General features: G+C 48.8%; 1 protein-coding gene across 1 annotated transcript in view; it reads right to left on the minus strand.

Annotated features, from left to right (window-relative positions):
- Window positions 1-13,620, minus strand: part of LOC130384079 (DENN domain-containing protein 4B-like) — a 33,947-nt gene extending 20,327 nt beyond the window's left edge. Inside the window, exons 1-6 of the mRNA XM_056592090.1 lie at window positions 12,613-13,620; window positions 3,577-3,930; window positions 2,252-2,507; window positions 1,310-1,379; window positions 678-847; window positions 202-443 (exon numbers count right to left, since the gene is read on the minus strand). Of these exons, the coding sequence (XP_056448065.1) occupies window positions 202-443; window positions 678-847; window positions 1,310-1,379; window positions 2,252-2,507; window positions 3,577-3,899 (1,061 nt within the window). The 5' untranslated portion in view covers window positions 3,900-3,930; window positions 12,613-13,620. The remainder of the gene's footprint in view (window positions 1-201; window positions 444-677; window positions 848-1,309; window positions 1,380-2,251; window positions 2,508-3,576; window positions 3,931-12,612) is intronic.
- Between the last annotated feature and the right edge of the window lie 7,464 nt (window positions 13,621-21,084).

Below are 21,084 nucleotides of genomic sequence, written 5' to 3' on the forward strand. Positions count from 1 at the left end.
GAGAGCGAGAGAGAGAGAGACAGAGAGAGACAGAGAGAGACAGAGAAAGAGAGAGAGAGACAGAGAGAGAAAGAGGGGTTACCATGTGATCATGGGGTACTGATGGTAGAGGATGGGTCGCGGGGGTTCATGGTACAGATGTGTATCTGTACAGGGGGTACACAGGGGTCCCCAGGAGGGCGGGGGGGGTAGCAGACTGACTTCTCCAGCGGCAGCACGTGGGGCCCGGAGATGGAGTAGCGGTAGATGAAGGTGAGGAACTTCTGGAAGACGCTGAAGAAGGGCCAGTGGGAGAGCACGCACACGCTCTTCTTGACGTGCAGGCTGCGGTTGGTGATGGGCCGGCGGTCCACCACACTCAGCAGCCCCAGGGCGAGGCACTGGGCCTCCGACAGCACGGCCCGCGGGAACGCCTCGTAGAACTGGATGGCCGCGCCGTACACCTGAGGGGGGGGTGGGGGATCGTCAGGGTCATACCCAGATACAAACACAAGGTGGTGGGGGGTAGGAGATCAATTATCTGTGTGTTGCTGTGTGCGTCTATGTATGCGTGTTGCTGTGTGTGTGTGTGTGTGTGTGTGTGTGTGTGTGTGTGTGTGTGTGTGTGTGTGTGTGTGTGTGTGTGTGTGTGTGTGTCTGTGTGTGCGTTTGCGTGCGTGCGTGTGCCATCAGCTCACCTTGTCCCCTGACGCTGACGTCAGGACGAAGGTGGAGAACACGGGCAGCTGGTACTTGGTGTTGATTGGCCAGCTCTCGATGGTCCCGCCCATCGGCAGACAGAACACCGGCACCGACTCGGGCAGCGGGAACGACTCCAGGTCCTCCTCCGGGTAACGGCTGATCAGACCTAGAAGAACATAAACATAACATAAACATTCATAACATAAATACATACAAACAGACATATAGCAACGCATAACTACATATAAATACAAAGGAAATACAAAGGGAACAAAATACAAAGGTCTTCCTCGGGGTAGTGGCTGATCAATAGGATATAGAAATATACCCACTAGTTAACATAATAATATACACAACTAAAGCCAATATCACATCTTCTTTCCCATTACATCGTCGCCCCCTACAGGCTCGGAGGCCAGGCCCAGGCCCATTACATCGTCGCCCCCTACAGGCTCGGAGGCCAGGCCCAGGCCCATTACATCGTCGCCCCCTACAGGCTCGGAGGCCAGGCCCAGGAGTTGTGTGTCCTGTATGTAAACCAACACAGATACCTGCTGATATAGACGTATACACAGAGGATGAATACTGCTCAATAGTATCAGTAATATTATGGGATGGCGGCGCTCACCTGCTTCATACACCAGAGCATTAGCTTTAGCCACGGCTCTCTTGTAGCACAGGTACATGGCCGGTCCGAACTGTGGGGGGCATCACAAACATCAGAACCACGCTAACATGAGGCTGGGAATATAAATGGTGGTGTTGTGGTTACTGGGATGACTGGGACATTACTGGGAGTGGGGCGTTTAGAGAGCTCTTCTAGAAACACATCTCTATGGGGTGAGGCTACGTGAAGGCTAGGTGAAGCTTTGCTATGCTACGTATAATGCTATGCTACGACAACTTCTACTGCTTCACCACACGTATATGTTTAAGGGTAAGAATGATTTTACCATGTGACGGATGGATAGAGATAGAGAGAGAGAGAGAGAGAGAGAGAGAGAGAGAGAGAGAGAGAGAGAGAGAGAGAGAGAGAGAGAGAGAGAGAGAGAGAGAGAGAGAGAGAGAGAGAGAGAGAGAGAGAGAGAGAGAGTCAGTTGGAGGGAAACAATGTTTCAACCAAGAAGTAGATAATAACAGAAGATAATGGAAAAGATGATTGCAAAGACACGCAAGAACAGCAAGATGGAGAGATAATGGAGTTGTCATGGAGATACAGAGTCTCCTCAGATAGGGACCGTGTTCACACATGTATACAAGAATTTAAATGGAATGTCTTTGTCTACATGTGTGTTCTTGTGTGTGTGTATATAGTGTGTGTGTGTGTATAGTGTGTGTGTGTGTGTGTATAGTGTGTGTGTGTGTGTGTGTGTCTCACCATGCCGGTGTTGAGGTTCTTGTCCACCCTGCAGAAGGTGTGTGTGTGTATAGTGTGTGTGTGTGTGTGTATAGTGTGTGTGTGTGTGTGTGTGTGTGTGTGTGTGTGTGTGTCCCACCATGCCGGTGTTGAGGTTCTTGTCCACCCTGCAGAAGGTGTGTGTGTGTGTGTGTGTGTGTGTGTGTGTCCCACCATGCCGGTGTTGAGGTTCTTGTCCACCCTGCAGAAGGCGTGGGGGGCCGTCTCCCCTCGGCTGGGCAGCAGCAGCGACACGTCGGTGACCCCCAGCGTGTGCAGGCCCTGGGAGTCCAGCGCCCGCCGGTACGTCAGGAACACCCGGTGGGCCGCCGGGCCCCCCCCGCTGCTCAGCGAGGCCGAGCGGCTGTAGGGGGTGGTCTCCACCACGTACCAGCCCTGCTTCAGCACCTCCTTCCCCTCGTACAGCACCCTGGGGTGGGGGGGGGGGGCACAGGGCCTGTCAATCACTCCTTAAGGCCCGCCCACCACTGTACAGCTCCCTGAGGGGGCACAGGGCCTGTCAATCACTCCTTAAGGCCCGCCCATCACTGTACAGCTCCCTGAGGGGGCACAGGGCCTGTCAATCACTCCTTAAGGCCCGCCCATCACTGTACAGCTCCCTGGGGGCACAGGGCCTGTCAATCACTCCACCAGTAGCTGTCAATCATTCTACCAGTAGCTGTCAATCACTCTACCAGTAGCTGTCAATCACTCTACCAGTAGCTGTCAATCACTCCACCAGTAGCTGTCAATCACTCCACCAGTAGCTGTCAATCACTCCACCAGTAGCTGTCATTCATTCTACCAGTAACTGTCAATCACTCCTCCAGTAGCTGTCAATCACTCCACCAGTAGCTGTCAATCACTCCACCAGTAGCTGTCAATCACTCCACCAGTCCCACCTACCCCTGTGAGAGCCCCCTGGGGAGGCTTGGTTTACAACCATCAATCACTGTCAGGGCACCTATCAATCATTCCTAGTGACACCTGTCAATCCCTCCTGGAGGAGTCCCTCAGTGAGTGTGACCGTCACAGTGAATGATGAGGGCGTGCTGGATGATGTCACACACAGACCATGATGTCTATATATAGCAGAGCTCCTGGCTGTAGCATGTTGAGGCTCTGTTACGTAACGTCAGCGTCTGAATTATGTAACGCAGCAGACCTACATCCAGCCCGGCTCAGAGGCACGCAGAGCTAACACACAGCCAACACATACACACAGTCATCCCAGTAGCCACTACGTATAACATACACGTGTGTGAGAGTAAGTGTGTGTGTGTGTGTGTGTGTTTGGGTATGCATGCGTGTGTGTGTCTCTATGTTTGTGTGTGTGTGTGTGTGTGTGTGTGTGTGTGTGTGTGTGTGTGTGTGTGTGTGTGTACCCCAGGTCCAGGATGGGGGGCTTGGAGTGTGTGTGTGTGTGTGTGTGTGTGTGTGTGTGTGTGTGTGTGTGTGTGTGTGTGTGTGTGTGTGTGTGTGTGTGTGTGTGTGTGTACCCCAGGTCCAGGATGGGGGGCTTGGCGTGGCCCCTCCGGTAGCACAGGTACAGGTGGGGGTTGTTGAGGAGCCCGGAGCTGAGCTCGGCGGGGTGGCCCCCGGGGGTCCGCTCGATGCAGGTGAACCCCTCGGGCACCTCCTCCCCCAGGCCGCGGGCGATCACCGCCAGGTCCGTCACGGGGTCCACCGCCCGGCCCCCCGCCCCGGAGGAGGAGGCGCGGCCCTCCTGGAGGCCCTCGTCCAGGGGCCTCCAGGAGCCCGCCGGGTCCAGACCCGCCACCACAAAGTAGTCGACCAACTGGGGACACTTCTCCTCCGCCATGACGCCCCCCGGATCTCCCCCCTCACCGCCCCTACAGAGAGGGGGGGGGGGGAGGGAGGGGGAGGGGGGGAGAGAGAGAGAGAGAGAGAGAGAGAGAGGTAATATATTAAAACATGGCCACTGTTCTCCAAACAAAATGCTTCCTCATCTAAACTGAATACAAGAATACATAAAAACAGAGACGGAGAGAGAAGTGAGAGCAAACATTTAATGAAAAAAGTTATGTAAAAGGAAATGCAATTCAGGATGCACATGGAGGAATATTTATTCATACAAAGGTTAAACCAAACAGTCATCAAGTCAGAGATAGTGAGATGTATCTAAAATAATATGTTCCCGTCCCGTCTGTTTTTATTTCTTATTTTAATCCATCGTATCCATGCCAGAGAAGCCTTCCATGTGGAGAGAGCAGCAGACCAGGGCCATGACACGCAGACCTGTGACCTGGTTAGCTCAACATACTAGCCTAGCGCTGGGCTCCCACACAAGGCTACTGGGATTAGGGAACAGTGACTCAGACACTGTCACCAGCGCACCAATCCCAGCGCAGAGTGGGCGCCGTCCAATCACTGCCCAGAACCTGGCCAACGCACCAATCACGAGCCAGAGAGGCCGAGCAGCCCAACGAACTCGCCGAGAGAGACACGCAGCGCCCGCGCGTGCGTGACTTAGTGAGTGTGTATCGTGTATCACTCAGGGAGTGAGTGAGTATGCATGTGTGTGTGTGTGTGTGTGTGTGTGTGTGTGTGTGTGTGTCGCTGAGGGTGTGAGTGGGGGAGTAATCATGTGTGTGTGTGTGTTTTTTTGTGTGCATAAAAATAGGATTTAAAGCCCAGATAGAAGAAGCTCTGTATTGTTGAAATGTGATGGCTCACACTCTCCCCCCCCCCCCCACACTTCCTCATCTCCGTCTCATCAGAAGACAGTCGCCCGGTTCCTCTTTATTAAAGATACCCCAGAAACAGAGAGCGAGACCCGGCCACCTGCCGTGTGGTTAGAACTACTACCATATTATTTATAATACTCGGTACATGGGGTGGCATGTGGCCCAGGAGCGAGGGCGGTTTGGCTGGTAACCGGAAGGTTGCCTGTTCGATCCCCGACTCCTCCCATAGCGTCGAGGTGTCCCTGAGTGAGAGGGCTCACCCTGACTGCTCCTGACCAGCTGGCTGTCGCCCTGGGTCGACTCCGCCGTCGGTGTGTGAATGAGTGCATTGTAAAGCGCATTGTTGACTGGCCGCTGGTTAGAAAAGCGCTGTATAAATGAAGTCGGTTTACATTATACTATTTATCTCTACGGCCATCTAAGGAGGACATCTGAATGAGGGAACCAGGCCTGACCTTTATCCAGGAGGCCGTTTCCTGACCTTTGACCTGGGTGATGTTTCCTGAACTTTGACCTGGAAGCCGTTTCCTGACCTTTGACCTGGGAGATGTTTCCTGAACTTTGACCTGGAAGCCGTTTCCTGACCTTTGACCTGGAAGCCGTTTCCTGACCTTTGACCTGGGAGATATTTCCTGAACTTTGACCTGGAAGCCGTTTCCTGACCTTTGACCTGGGAGATCTTTCCTGAACTTCGACCTGGAAGCTGTTCCCTGACCTTCGACCTGAAAGCTGTTTCCTGACCTTTGACCTGGAAGCTGCTACCGTGTGTGACTCGACAGGTGACTCAGCTTCTTCTAAATGACAGGGAGGACATCTGCAGGCCTTCATAACACGATGGAGACGGTAAGTATGAAGAGATTCTTCCTTGACCTAAATACATAAGCCCTGAGCTAGCTTTGATATATTTTTCCCCCAGAAGTGTGTTTGTGATTCCTTCTGGAATAATCTCCCGTAGTTCTGCCACAGGGCTGCGCTGGCGTTGACTGACAGGTGGTCTGTCCACTAACGTCGCTCTGGCGTTGACTGACAGGTGGTCTGTCCACTAACGTCGCTCTGGTGTTTGACTGAGAGGTGCTCTGTCCACTAACGTCGCTCTGGCGTTTGACTGACAGGTGGTCTGTCCACTAACGTCGCTCTGGCGTTTGACTGACAGGTGGTCTGTCCACTAACGTCGCTCTGGCGTTGACTGACAGGTGGTCTGTCCACTAACGTCGCTCTGACGTTTGACAGACAGGTGGTTTGTCCACTAACGTCGCTCTGCTGTCAGCGGCTCGGCCCGATGAGCTTGTGGTTTCGGCACGTCTCCGGTACGGAGGACGAAATGTTCCGGGAGGCAACCGGAAGGTTGCTGGTTCGATCCCCCTTGTTCAGGTGTCCCTGAGCCAGACACCTCACCCCGACTGCTCCTGACGAGCTGGCTGTCGCCATATGTGGTGGACACCGCCGTCCGTGAGTGAATGAGTGCGGAAATGGGTGAAAGTTTGGCAGTATTGATGTAGGGCGGTCTATGTGACCGCTGTTTAGGAAGCGTTCTATAAAAGCAGTCCTGCATTCATCCTGGAGCTCCAGCTGTATGTCGGCCTTCACTTAGAGAACCACCGCTGCCAGCTAGCTCAGCCCTCGTTACTGACAAGACACCTCCGCGAGACCGTGTTCGACAGTGGATACAGAAAACGGTAAATAGGGAGCAGGTAGGGGTTAGCCAGTATAGAGACATGTCATTAAGGAGCAGGTAGGGGTTAGCCAGTATAGAGACAGGTCATTAAGGAGCAGGTAGGGGTTAGACAGTACAGAGACAGGTCATTAAGGAGCAGGTAGGGGTTAGACAGTATAGAGACAGGTCATTAAGGAGCAGGTAGGGGTTAGACAGTACAGAGACAGGTCATTAAGGAGCAGGTAGGGGTTAGACAGTACAGAGACAGGTCATTAAGGAGCAGGTAGGGGTTAGACAGTACAGAGACAGGTCATTAAGGAGCAGGTAGGGGTTAGCCAGTATAGAGACAGGTCATTAAGGAGCAGGTAGGGGTTAGCCAGTATAGAGACAGGTCATTAAGGAGCCGGTAGGGGTTAGACAGTACAGAGACAGGTCATTAAGGAGAAGGTAGGGGTTAGACAATACAGAGACAGGTCATTAAGGAGCAGGTAGGGGTTAGACAGTAGAGACAGGTCATAAAAGAGCAGGTTGGGGTTAGACAGTAGAGACAGGTCATTAAGGAGCAGGTAGGGGTTAGACAGTACAGAGACAGGTCATAAAGGAGCAGGTTGGGGTTAGACAGTAGAGAGACAGGTCATTAAGGAGCAGGTAGGGGTTAGACAGTAGAGACAGGTCATTAAGGAGCAGGTAGGGGTTAGACAGTACAGAGACAGGTCATCAAGGAGCAGGTAGGGGTTGGACAGTACAGAGACAGGTCATTAAGGAGCAGGTAGGGGTTAGACAGTAGAGACAGGTCATTAAGGAGCAGGTAGGGGTTAGACAGTGAGGTGGGCAGGATGTCAACCAACCACTCTGGCACCTTGGTGTCAGAGAGTGAAAGTCATAGCGAACAGGAAGCTCGTTCCACGGGCCACTTCAAACAGGAAGTGGGCTGCTTCCTGCTCCTCTCCCCAAGGCATCGACGATTTCCTGCCAATCAGAGAGTGACGAGGGGGGCCTGGAGGGTTTTACGTGGCTTGGTTGGGTCTCAGCGGCCCTGGGATGGGCTTTGAGGGGATTCGCCAATGATCTCATTTGCCCCCAAGCACCATGGACCATTTACTTTCTTTAACTGTATTGTACAGATACCGTTTGGTTTTACAGTTTTTTTTTTTGCACACCTTGTACTATTATGAAATATTAATATTACTTATTTTATGCATGTTAACTAATTGTATCTTTTGTACTTATTGCGCCGTGGGACAGAGACAAACGCAAATTCGATTTCTATATTTGTCTTGTACATATTTGGGAATTGACAATAAAGCTGACTTTGATTTTATTTTGGTTTTATTTCTTTCCAAATTCCGTTTTTTCCGTTTTAATTTTCATTAATTCAGTTTTTACACTTAAAATCATCACTACGAGTGTCAAATAAGTGCGAACGAATACAATTTAATCGGATAGAAGACTACATTTATTAAAACATCACAACATTGCACTGTTTTTAGTGCTTCAAATAAAAACATGACATAAATATTAAAGTGCTTATAAACTCTTTTTTTATAAACTCAAATTGTTGTTTGAAGGGGCGTGCCCAGGCTACGACGTTCATTGTTTTTCATATGGATTTTGGACTTCAAGTGGTCATCACACGTATCTTTGCGTTTCCAATCAATAGTATGTTGACATATTCTACAAAACACCTGAGTGATAGAAGTGTTTTGGATACTGTTCGGCTCTGAAATTGGGGTTAGAACCGAATTACGGGCGCTTCAACTTCTTCTTCGGCTTCTTGTTAGGAGCGGGACCTATTGTTTGCGTGTTTTTTTTTTTAACATTGTTGTGCGAGTGACTGCTAAACATTCATTGACGTTAATGTCACCTGTGTTGTTTCCCTTTTCCCTCGAAACTGAATTTCACCAAAATAATGGCGAATTCCGCTGCATTCCGATGCATATTGTAAATGTGACGTCTGATGTGCCTTGTCCCTGTTGCATGTTATACTGCATGTGCTGAAGAACAGGAACCTGCTGGAAATCAGTAATTTTACTAAGACAGGCCCGTTTTAAATTGTAACTTTGTGACTTTTAATACTTTCCTGCTTAATAAAATAATTTTAAAAAAAAATCAGTTGATTCCGTTTTTATTGTCCTATTCCGTGATTCCGTCCGCGTTTTCGTTATAGCGGATTTCATAAGGCCCTATTTGATGTCCGGGAATACAGGTGACCGGTACCAAGCCCGAGGGTCGGGGGCCCCCAGGGTCCTCCTGACACACCCACCCGGTCCAGGACATGCTGTAGACCAGTGGTCCTCAAACTCTTTCTATTATTGTACCCCTGTCAAAACATTTCTTCAGCAGAGCACAACCTTCACGGTAAAGATTTTTTTTGGGAGACAAATAAATGCAATTACCATAAATAATTTGTGTGTGTTCTATTAGGCAGTGTAAACATTCAACATTAAAAGATTTGTTGTCCTCCTCGATTTTCTATTGTCTAGTTTCAGAATTTAAATTTTCTCAGGGTAAAAATAAGTATTGTTGGCTTTTTCTTTTCTTTGACATTTTCTGAGTACCCTACAGTACCTCTAGGGGTACGAGTACCCCATTTGAGAACCACTTTTGAGTAATGTCGACCACTTCATCCAGTGGTCGGCATTACTCAAACGATAAAACCTAAGAAGACTTCAACACTCTGCACTGCGCTAACAGAAAGGCCAGGGCTGGCAGGTGATTGACAGGCGTAAACATTCATTGACGTTAATGTCACCTGTGTTGTTTCCCTTTTCCCTCGAAACTGAATTTCACCAAAATAATGGCGAATTCCGCTGCATTCCGCTGCATATTGTAAATGTGACGTCTGATGTGCCTTGTCCCTGTTGCATGTTATACTGCATGTGCTGAAGAACAGGAACCTGCTGGAAATCAGTTATTTTACTAAGACAGGCCCGTTTTAAATTGTAACTTTGTGACTTTTAATACTTTCCTGCTTAATAAAATAATAAAATAAAAAAATCAGTTGATTCCGTTTTTATTGTCCTATTCCGTGATTCCGTCCACGTTTTCGTTATAGCGGATTTCATAAGGCCCTATTTGATGTCCGGGAATACAGGTGACCGGTACCAAGCCCGAGGGTCGGGGGCCCCCAGGGTCCTCCTGACACACCCACCCGGTCCAGGACATGTTGTAGACCAGTGGTCCTCAAACTCTTTCTATTATTGTACCCCTGTCAAAACATTTCTTCAGCAGAGCACAACCTACACGGTAAAGATTTTTTTTGGGAGACAAATAAATGCAATTACCATAAATAATTTGTGTGTGTTCTATTAGGCAGTGTAAACATTCAACATTAAAAGATTTGTTGTCCTCCTCGATTTTCTATTGTCTAGTTTCAGAATTTAAATTTTCTCAGGGTAAAAATAAGTATTGTTGGCTTTTTCTTTTCTTTGACATTTTCTGAGTACCCTACAGTACCTCTAGGGGTACGAGTACCCCATTTGAGAACCACTTTTGAGTAATGTCGACCACTTCATCCAGTGGTCGACATTACTCAAACGATAAAACCTAAGAAGACTTCAACACTCTGCACTGCGCTAACAGAAAGGCCAGGGCTGGCAGGTGATTGACAGGCGTAAACCCCGCCTCCTCAGCGTCGATGAGGGAACTGTCAAACGTGAGTGTGGGACTCTTAGATTGTTCAGAAATAACAAGGGTTCTTTGCCTGGAAATGTCCGGATATGTCCTCACAGATCACTTCCCCTTTGTGATTGGTCAATGCAAGAAAACCAGGAACAACAGTGCAGAAAATCAGTACAAAAGATATGGAAACCCCCATCAAATTCACATGATTTCTACACTGCAGAACTCGCTGCCCGAACGAAACACCCAGACCCACACCTACACACGCATGTTAATAGTTAATATGTTCTTAATATAATCCGTGTAGCATGTGGGCTGCGCTCAGCCTCACGTGACGTGACAGAGTTATACAACACGTTGGGTCAGTCAGGGAACGTACAGCAGGGACTGAAAATACAGACAGGAAATAGAGTAACAAGACGCTTAGCCTCTGACCCGAGCGAGAGAGAGAGAGAGAGAGAGAGAGAGAACAGGATCAGGTATGAGGGGCGGAGACAGGGAGATGCAAACAGAATTAAAGAGAGAGAAACAGATGAGCTGAGAGAGGGAGAAACACACACAACGCCTGAAAGGGATGGAGGTTGAAGTAGGTCTGTGTGTGAGTGGGTCAGAGGGTGAGGTCAGAGTGGATGAGGGCGAGAGAGAGAGAGAGAGAGAGAGAGAGAGAGAGAGAGAGAGAGAGAGAGAGAGAGAGAGAGAGAGAGAGAGAGAGAGAGAGAGAGAGAGAGAGAGAGAGAGAGAGAGAGAGAGAGAGAGAGAGAGAGAGAGAGAGAGAGAGAGAGAGAGAGAGAGAGAGAGGGAAGGAGAGAAAGAGAGAATTGTATACGACTCAAAAGTTGCGTGTTAGCAATTCTGTGTTTACAACCCCACCCCCACACCCCCCAGGTCTGCCCTGGATACAACAGCACTCTGTCCCCAAGGCATGTGACCACGACACACACACACACACACACACACACACACACACACACACACACACACACACACACACACACACACACACACACACACACACACACACACACACACACACACACACACACACACACACACACACACACACACACACACACACACACACACGATTGAGCCGACCTAAAGCAGTGACATCACCGGTGTGTCAGCGTGTGCGGGCGGTGACCGACACGGCCGAGGTTGGGGGTTCGATTCCCCGCGTGGCGCTGTGTGGACCGAGGCAGCGTCACCACCGGGAGGCTCTGCTCACCGCCGCGCACGCGCGCATACACAACAGTACACACGTGCACACACACACACACACACACACACACACCATTACACACGATACACATGTACATGCTGATATACACTTGCACACTGATACACACGTGCACACTCACTGATACACACGTGCACACTGATATACAAATGCACACTGATATACACGTGCACACTGATATACACGTGCACGTGGATCTCTGGCTCACTGGGTAAACAAGTCACAGGGACTGAGGCTCAAACACAGCTTGAATATTAATGCTGCGTTTGATTCTCCGAGGCTGACATTACAAAACCGTGTTCCGTCCCATAATTAGGGCCAGGGCGTTTCCATGGAGATGGATACCGTTGTGTTGTATAAAGATAGGATACATAGAGCGAGCAAATCAGCTTGTTTCATCCATATTTATTTTACCTTCAGGACTCTTAATATTACATTTACATTCAGGGCGTTTAACAGACGCTTTTATCCAAAGCTATTTACAATAAGCGTGTTTGTCAGAAGAAAGAGAAACAACAACACATCGCGGTCGGTACAGTAAGGATGTTCAACCCAAGTGCCAAGCACTAACTATCACTAGGTTAAGCCATTCCCCGTGCACAACACAGATAGCTAGGATAAGATGCTACACAAAGTACTGTTTCTATGTGCAACGACGTACGTCATACAATAAGTGCGTACTTATTCTTTGACTCTTTCTTGTCCGTATACAATCAAACCTGGAGGAGTTGATGTGGATGGGAGGTCCTCACAGCCAACATCTGACATTACTACCATAACACCAGTACTACCATAACATCAGATAGTACTACCATAACATCAGTACTACCATAACATCAGATAGTACTACCATAACATCAGATAGTACTACCATAACATCAAACAGAACTACCATAACACCAGTACAACCATAACATCAGATAGTACTACCATAACATCAGATAGTACTACCATAACATCAGACAGAACTACCATAACATCAGATAGTACAACCATAACATCAGATAGTACTACCATAACATCAGATAGTACTACCATAACATCAGATAGAACTACCATAACATCAGATAGTACAACCATAACATCAGATAGTACTACCACAACACCAGTACAACCATAACACCAGATAGTACTACCATAACATCAGATAGTACTACCATAACACCAGATAGTACTACCATAACACCAGATAGTACTACCATAACACCAGATAGTACTACCATAACATGATCAGACAGTACCACCATAACATTATAACCATAACACAACCGATCAGAGACCCGATCACCGCACAAACACTGCATGCAGCACTTACGGTATTAACTGGAACGTTGGCTGCGTCTACGTTTCTGCATACACCCGTTTGTCGCTCTGCAGAATTCAACATCCTTCATTCAACGTGGAGTTAATGTGTTCAGTAGGCAGCTCCGTAGGACGCGGACCCACAGACATCCTTCATTCAACGTGGAGTTAATGTGTTCAGTAGGCAGCTCCGTAGGACGCGGACCCACAGACATCTGCTTCACCTGTCCCCGGTGAGGAGGAGGGGCCGGCTGTCTGTCGCTGATAAACGACGCTCACATGAGCCCAGGTTTAGGGAAGAGACGGCGACGGTTTAGGTTCTCGGTGAGAGATCGCTTCCTGAGCTCAAATGGTTTCACGTGCACTGCTCAAGATCTGGCACGTCAGTGTTTCCCCCAGCACTGTATGGCTAAGACGGCCGCCTTAACAACAACAGGGCCCCGCCTTGACCACCAATGTATAGAAAATATATAGATATATTAGAAAAAAATATATAGACATATTATTTTTGTAATAATTTTTTTTTTACAATTATTATGCATCAACAAAGTAGAAAACTTTCGTAGGGAAAGAAAAAATACTTCCATCAGGTATATGGACGTATGTTATCTGACTAAGTCATTTTTTGGAGGAAACACTGACAGTACCAGTAGCATCGTGTAGCATCTTATCCTAACTGTCTCTGTTGGATACGGGTTCGTATCCAACTAACCCGTATCCCACAGGGTTGGTGCCAGTGTTACGGCACTCGCTTCTATGAACATCCTTACTGGACCCACAGCGATACATTATTTCTCTCTCTACGGCCAAATGGACTTATTGTAAGTAGCTTTGGATAAAAGCGTTTGCTAAACGCCCTGAATGTCAACGTGGATGTAAGATCAGTTTGGCACATCAAGGCTGTGCAATGTGTGCTCCTGTCCGTGTCGAGTGTGTTTGTCATGTGACCCCCGGACATACGCATGGTTTGTGCCCGCCCAGACCCGGGCAGGGGTCACTCTTACCGACCCGGTGTTCTGGAGACAGGGGTGGGGGGGTTCTGGTTGCTAAGGGTTAGCATGGTTGCTACAGAGGCCCGGGAGGGTTAGACGGTGACGGGGATGAACAGTGAGGACATCCAGTCTATTTTAAAACCTCCTCCAAATACAGAGAGGCTCAGCTCACTCACACACACACACACACACACACACACACACACACACACACACACACACACACACACACACACACACACACACACACACACACACACACACACACACACAGTCATTATGCGGTAGAAGACCATGGCGTCCGTAGATGAACATGTCTACCCTGGGACTAGCTAAGCTCCGCCCCCCTCAGACTGGAACTCTGCCTGATCTGCGGGCACCAGCGTAAAAGGTTTAAGGGCCACCCTTTGCTGTTTTTACTTATCAAAGGCCAAAGGCAACCTGCACAAACACAGCAAACAATATTGATTGTTGTAAACACACCACAGTTTACCGAATCAAACCTTCGCCCCAGCGTACACGAGCCAGAGAACACAATCTGCAATCTATGCATTGCAGATATTGTTCATCAGATGAGGTCAGGCCCTGGTATTACTACCCCATTTACAGAGCTGCCATTCGGCAACACGCATGCCCGGTGTGGGAGGCCGACCGGGCAGGGACACACACTGGTAGGGACAGACACACACACACCAACCTGACGGACACACACACCAAACTGACCGACACACACACTGACCTAGAGACTGTAGCAGAGAGATTGAAACGGAAACCACACTACGCATGGGTGTGTGTGTGTCTGTGTGTGTGTGCGCACACACACACGGGTCAAGGCAAGGACTGCAACATCAGCAAAGAGCAGAGGAAGAGAGGAGAGAGAGAGAGAGAGAGAGAGAGGAGTAAGACAGAGCAAGGCAGAAAGGGAGCGAGAGTTATGGTGATGGAAGACCGAAGGGAAAGGAAGTCCATTTTTAAAACCCATGCTTTTCAGTGCAAGCCAAAAGCCATCATCCTACATTAAAGCAGGGCTGGAAGATAGAGCTCATTGCACTGGCAAAGGAATTATAGTTGTTTGGTGTCATTTCCTGGCAATTGCATGTTACCTTTACAGAACGGCGCAGATAACATTTCCTTGAGACCTTTTGATTGTGGTTCTGTGGCTGACAACCCAGTGTAATAAGTCAACATGTCCTACATTGTGCACTCTCGTGACGTTATTGTTATGGCAGTGCACTTACACATGGTCTTGCCAGAACCTGTAATATTACGTCTAATGCAGGTAAATTGGTGGAACGCATTTGCCAGAATTTAATAAAAATAACCGCTTCTTCGTTGTATTACTGGCAGGGCTGCATTTGTGAAAGGACATCTAGTACCACAATACTATAGTTCACAATACTACTATAATAAAACTAAAAATAAAATATACTATATTAGTACTATAGTACTGTGTTACTATAGTAACAAAGTAAACTGAGACGCACTACACCAGGGGCCCAGAGACAGTGAGATAAAGAACAAAAATACAAGAAGCAAGAGCTTTATGAGTAATAATAGATTAGGAGAGTAATTATTGGTTATGCAGAGAGTCCACCACAAGACTCAGAGGCGTAAACAAGGCTTCATGCATAACATCATTTTATGCAATTTTTATTTGATGCTGTCAAGAGAGATCCACTAAACAATGGGAGCGAGGAGAGCGAGAGAGAGCGAGAGCGAGACAGATAAGATGAGAGAGAGACAGATAAGATGAGAGAGAGACAGAGTGTCGGAGACAGATAGAGAGAGTAGAGAATGAGGAGGAGATGGGGGGAGAACGACAGAAACAACACCAGCAGGAATGTTGCATATCTGGTCTTGAGGAGATACCGCTTTTACAAGAGTTTCCCAGAGACCTGTGCCGTGGCTCGTGTTTTCTAGGAGCTCTGCAGAATGGTGACGGTCCCTATGGTGACGGTCCCTATGGGGACCATCACTATGACATAAGCTGGGATAAAGTTGCTAGGTTGTTGCAGGATGGTTACGGTTACCCTGGCGACCGTTACCAGGGCATTTGGTTTCTACAGGAGACCTAAAAGACGGGGAGGGGACATTCAGAATGTCGCGCTAGACAACGTGCAGGACGGGGTTTCGCCATGGTAACAAACGAACTCCTCCCATGTACAGCATGACAGAGACAAGAGGCGGGACATCCTGTAGAGAAGACAGTAGGGGTGCGGTGTCCGACACCACTACTGGGACACCAGAACACGACTGGGGTTCTACACCACTTCTGGGACCGGTTTCCCAGACCACTACTGGGAAGTGGCACTGGGGACCCATGCTCCCAGTAAGACTATTGCGTTGCTCTCTCAGTATTCTTACCATTCAGACTATTAGGGGTACCAATCTAAAGTCTGCTTCTAGAGAAGCTCAAATGTGTGTGAACAGGGTGTTTTTCTATGTTTGCCTCTTTTTGCATATTTGTGTCGACCAATTCTGTCGCTGGAAGCAGGAGACTGTAATCATGCGGAATTGGCTGTTAACAGTGAACACAAACTGGGCGGGCAGTGGCACTTGTGAATAAAGTGTCTGAGAGGTTTCAAAGCGACAGCGTGCAGACTGGCACCTGGAGGGAAACTCTTATTAAACCCTTCCTGAGGTCTGCCTCATAGATGTGGTTCAGTCCGGTGGAATCTGTCCGTCACCAAACAGGAAGCGGGTAGCGACTTTATTCCAGCGACCCGCTGCAGGTTATGGCAGGTTATGGCCCGTCTCTCTCTCTCGCTCTCTCTAGTTTTATCTGAAGAAACAGATGAGGTAAAGTAAAGGACAATGAGTAGCAGTGAGACCGACAGAGAGTACGATAGAGAGCAAGGAAGAATGAGAGAGTGAGGCATCCAAATTGAATTGACAGAGTGAGAGAGTGGGGCAGTGAGAGACAGAGTGTGACAGAGTGAGGTAGAGTAAAGCAGAATGAGTAGCAGTGAGGCAGACAGAGTAAGGAAGCGTGAGCGTGTGAGGAGCTGTGCTAGGCCCCTGGCCCCCCCCGGGCGCCAGAGTGTTCAGCAGGACCTGAGAACCATCTCTGTGGTCATCTACACTGGCCTGCTTCCACCCTCCTCAACATCTGGGGTCCGCCCATCAGCACCACTGAGCTGTCACTCATAGCGTCTGCATCTGGCTGTGATCAGCAACATCCAGGTCCAAAGATCCACCCTCTGCTCTGCTAACAGCAGAGCTGTTACCCACCACAGCACTGGAGGCGTAAGGTTTAAAAGGGCGGCTTGTAGCTCAGGATGTAGAGCGGGTTGGCTGCTAACCGGAAGGTTGCGAGTGTTGAATCCGCCTTGTGTGTGAATGTTTGCATGAATGGGTGAATGTTGGGCAATATAGCGCTTTTAGTTGCCACTGGTTGAAAAGGCACGGTATAAATGCAGTCCATTTATCATCTACGATTTAAACAACATCACCGGTTTAAAGAACCGACTCTGGAAACAACGTTGTGGTATTATTGGATGATAACGTAGCTGTGATAGGAAGATCGATTGACAGGCGATCACTCTGAATGACGCGTTTGTTGAGATGAGAAGGTGAGGCCTGTTTATTGATACAGCAGCAGCAACCTTCAAACACAAACGCAAAGCAGGTCCGGAGGGGAGGTCGTGGAGGTCATGGGAGAGGTAGTTTTTATGCAGGAGGCTCGCCCCACTCCAGAGCTCCAGGTATTTCTTACGTTTCACAAAGTCGTCAAGCGTGACAAAAGTATGGAGCAGGGGTAGAGAAAATTGGCGGCTCAATAGTTAAACGTGCGGCTCAAGAGTACTACGGCAGAGAGAAACGAGACACAGCACATGGACTCACTGGGAATTCAAACGTTTTGGCATTTTTGCGGCCAAGATGAAGTGGGGGCCCTAACATAACCATGTGAATTACAAAGTGTCCAGACATGTGGTCAGGGGGGAGCTGTTTAACATCGGGCCTGGACGTGTGAAGAAGACTCTCATGGAGTCACTAAGAGGCCTCCTGAGAGCCATAGAGCCTCATTCAGCCCACAGCTCTATAATTCATGGAGGAATCATGTCCTGGGAATAGCTAGCATAGCGCCTAGGGTGGAGAACGGAGCCGAATCAAGGCCAGAATCGGGGAGCTCAGTGCTACAGCTAGCTAGCTAGCTAGCTAGCTAGCTAGACAGTCAATACTCCAGCGCTAGAGTATTGACTAGTATTGATTAGCTAGCTAATCAATACTGATTAGCTAGCTAATCAATACTAGTCAATACTCTAGAGAGATACCTAGCTTCAGACTCAGAGTATTGACTAGTTATAGACGAGTGTTGACTCGTTACCATTCATGCCAGACACAACTGATGTTGTTGTCGTTGTTCCTGCGCCAACCTGAGAAGACTTAAGCTGTCAGAACGCTTTAGCGGCATTCTTTCAATGAAGTCTGAAACACCACAGAGTCAAAGGTCAGATGGAGTGAGACTTCAACACACCCAACATCTGAGACACTGCTCTTCATAATCAGGACCGCTTGGGCAATATCGCAGAGCTGCCAACTCTCACGGTTTCACCGTGTGACACACTCTTTTGCCTGTTTACACACGCACACACGCCACACATCCAATTTCTCACGGCAAAAAAAAAATATTTTTATTTTTATTTTTTTGAGACGCGTTCGTTCCTTTCCAAACTACCCGACGGTAGATGGCGCTGTTGAGCGCTACTGAACCTGCATCCGAAGTTAGCATTAACGCAGACGCTGAGAGGGTGTTTTCAGTTGTGGGACTGAACAAAACCAAGACCAGAAACAGCCTAGCACTGGATGGCACCCTGTCCTCAATAATGACCATAAAGATGGCCGACCTGGAGCCCTGTTTCAAATGGGAGCCCCCCTCAGATGTCCTCAAGGCCTCCAAGAAGGCCACAGGCCAGTATAACCGTGCCCACAGATCATATAGACGAGGACTAGCTTCTGATCTGCATCTGATACGGATGACTTCATTTTTAGTTATTTTTGTAATGCATTCATCTGTTTTATTGCTTGAAAAAGTTGTACTGTTTAAGCACTTCAAGCACTTTTATGTTTCTAATGGACCATATGGTGGGAGGCTTTGAATGAAGAATAATTTATCTCCCTAACTAATCTTGTCGTTTTTGGCTGAACATAAATCATTAAGTGCTCTTAAGAATACAATTGTTCACAACATAGGTTAGGTTTCAGTTCAGAATTTGTTTAATACCATTGTTGTGGTCAAAATATCAATCAACCTACCTAGGTCAAATCTTACACTGGTCTATGAATAAGGCTATATTGTGACACATAGGCAGTCATTAAGGCACAACAATAGTTTTCTGGTTTAATGTCCAACTCCAGACTAGGCCCTACAAGTTCTGATGCCAAACATGAATCAGAATAAGTTCAGGTATTGCACATCTTTAGCAGACCACCCAAAAATCCACTATAATGAAGGAAATCACATCTACTTGATCCAAAATTTCCTGGGGATGGACCTTCAGCTATGTCAGGTCACATAATGTAACCAATCTCCAGTGAGCCGCCCCTATCAATGGCTTGGGGCCTACCCACAAACCACCAAAATGCAGGGTACAACATGGGTTCAACATCCAATTAAATAAAATTCTCTCAAATCTGAGCCACCAACTTGTGTGGCTGCGTTGTCAGGGGTAATTTTGGTTACCCCCGACCAAATCTCACTCCAAGGTTTTTTGAAAAGTTGGCAGCTCTGATATCGTCCTTCAAGACCAGAAACACCAGCTTTGTTTATTCAGATGTTAACAGACAACACGTTTAGTGCACACCGAACTGTATCAGTGTTTGGCGTACATTACACAATAAAACAATAAAGGAACTAAACATAACGGATACTACTCCAACCTCCAAATATGAGGTCCAACAGTCACGTGGTCCACGACTCACCTGCCACGCTGCTGGAAACGAAACCAGCCGTTCAGAGGAAGAGGAAGTCTATTCTGGGTTCACGTAGTCACAGCATCACAACAAAGCGTCTCCTGGAGGTTCTGTCCTAAACCATAATCCAGACCAGTGATAGAAAAGTGACAGGGTGTCCAGACCAGTGATAGACCAATGACATTGTGTCCAGACCAGTAACAGACTAGTGTCATGATGTCCAGACCCGTAAGATGATGTGCAGTGTAAGACAACTATGCGCATTTTGCATTATATTTGTATGCATACTCGCGGAAAGTGTCGCTGGTAAATGGCCATCAATGGTAAATACACCAACATAAACCGCCGGGAGGGGGGGTTCTGTGGACAGAGACCCCGGTGTCACATAGTATCACCATCGGCATTCCGTCCACACACCGACCCTCAGACTATTGATCACATCTCAATGGCAGCACTATCTCCCCACTGCCCGAGGTGGCTCGCCAGTACCGCCGCAGTGGACTGGCGAGCGACCAGTAACCGGCACTGGGACACTGTATCGGTACTGTATATTAACGCCTCTCTGTCCCCCACCAGAAACACGGCTTTTCTACCCACATCCAACCGGGAACTTAATAAAATCTCCAGAACGAAGAGTCGACACAACGGTCTCCCCTCCGGACTCCGGTAGCGACAGTAGCTCCGCGTTGACGTCTCTGTGGCGTACCTACATAACACGGCTCTGAGCCCCGTGTCCCCCGGATCTGACATTCACAACACCCAACACAATACGACAGAACACAACCACAACGACACAACAACCAGCTGACGGCCATTTAAACCCGTCCCGCCATTGCACAGCAAACAGCACCCCGGTACCGCTTGTACCGCGGCAACCCTGCCGCCAGGCCGGCCGTCGCGCTGCGGTCTACCCGGTAGTCCGCGATGAAAGCGGCCGGGACGGACTCTAAACCCGGGTCTCACCTGGTTCTGTGTGCTCGTGGTTCCAGTCGAGATGTCCGGGTATCATGTCGGGGTCGTGCGGGCGTGCGGCATACCGTCCATGTTGCGAGTGTTGCCTGGTTGTGCGCTAGCGGCAGCGGGGGAGGTCGTGTCTGCGCCTAGCGGTAGATAGGTCCTGTCAGCGCCTGGTGTGCGCCTGGTGTTCCCCTGGTTTGTAGAGGGGTCTTGTCTGCGCCTGGTCTGCGCCTAGCGGTAGGGAGGTTGCGCGCTGGAGGTGGGGAGGTCCTGTCTGCGCCTGGTGTGCGCCTAGCGGTAGGAAGGTCGTGTGTGCGCCTGGCGGTAGGGATGCTACGCGCTGGCAGTAGGGAGTCTGCGCGTTGGCAGCAAGGCGGTCGATTCTGCGCCGAGGCGGTACAAATTGGGCGCGGAGGGGAGGCGTTGTCTTCAGCGGTGACGACTGCTGAGTTGATACAGCACACCACGTCTCTTATCATTAGAGAGCACATTTAAAACGCTGCGATGCATTAGCGGAACACTTGCAAATAAAACCGATCCGGTGGTTAGCGTCCATTTTTAGGTCGCTGCGTGGTTCCGCCTCCTCGCCTCCTCCCCTCCCCTCCCCTCAGCTGTTGCGCTCC

Source organism: Gadus chalcogrammus, chromosome 6 (genome assembly GCF_026213295.1).
Source record: "Gadus chalcogrammus isolate NIFS_2021 chromosome 6, NIFS_Gcha_1.0, whole genome shotgun sequence".
Taxonomy (NCBI): domain Eukaryota; kingdom Metazoa; phylum Chordata; class Actinopteri; order Gadiformes; family Gadidae; genus Gadus; species Gadus chalcogrammus.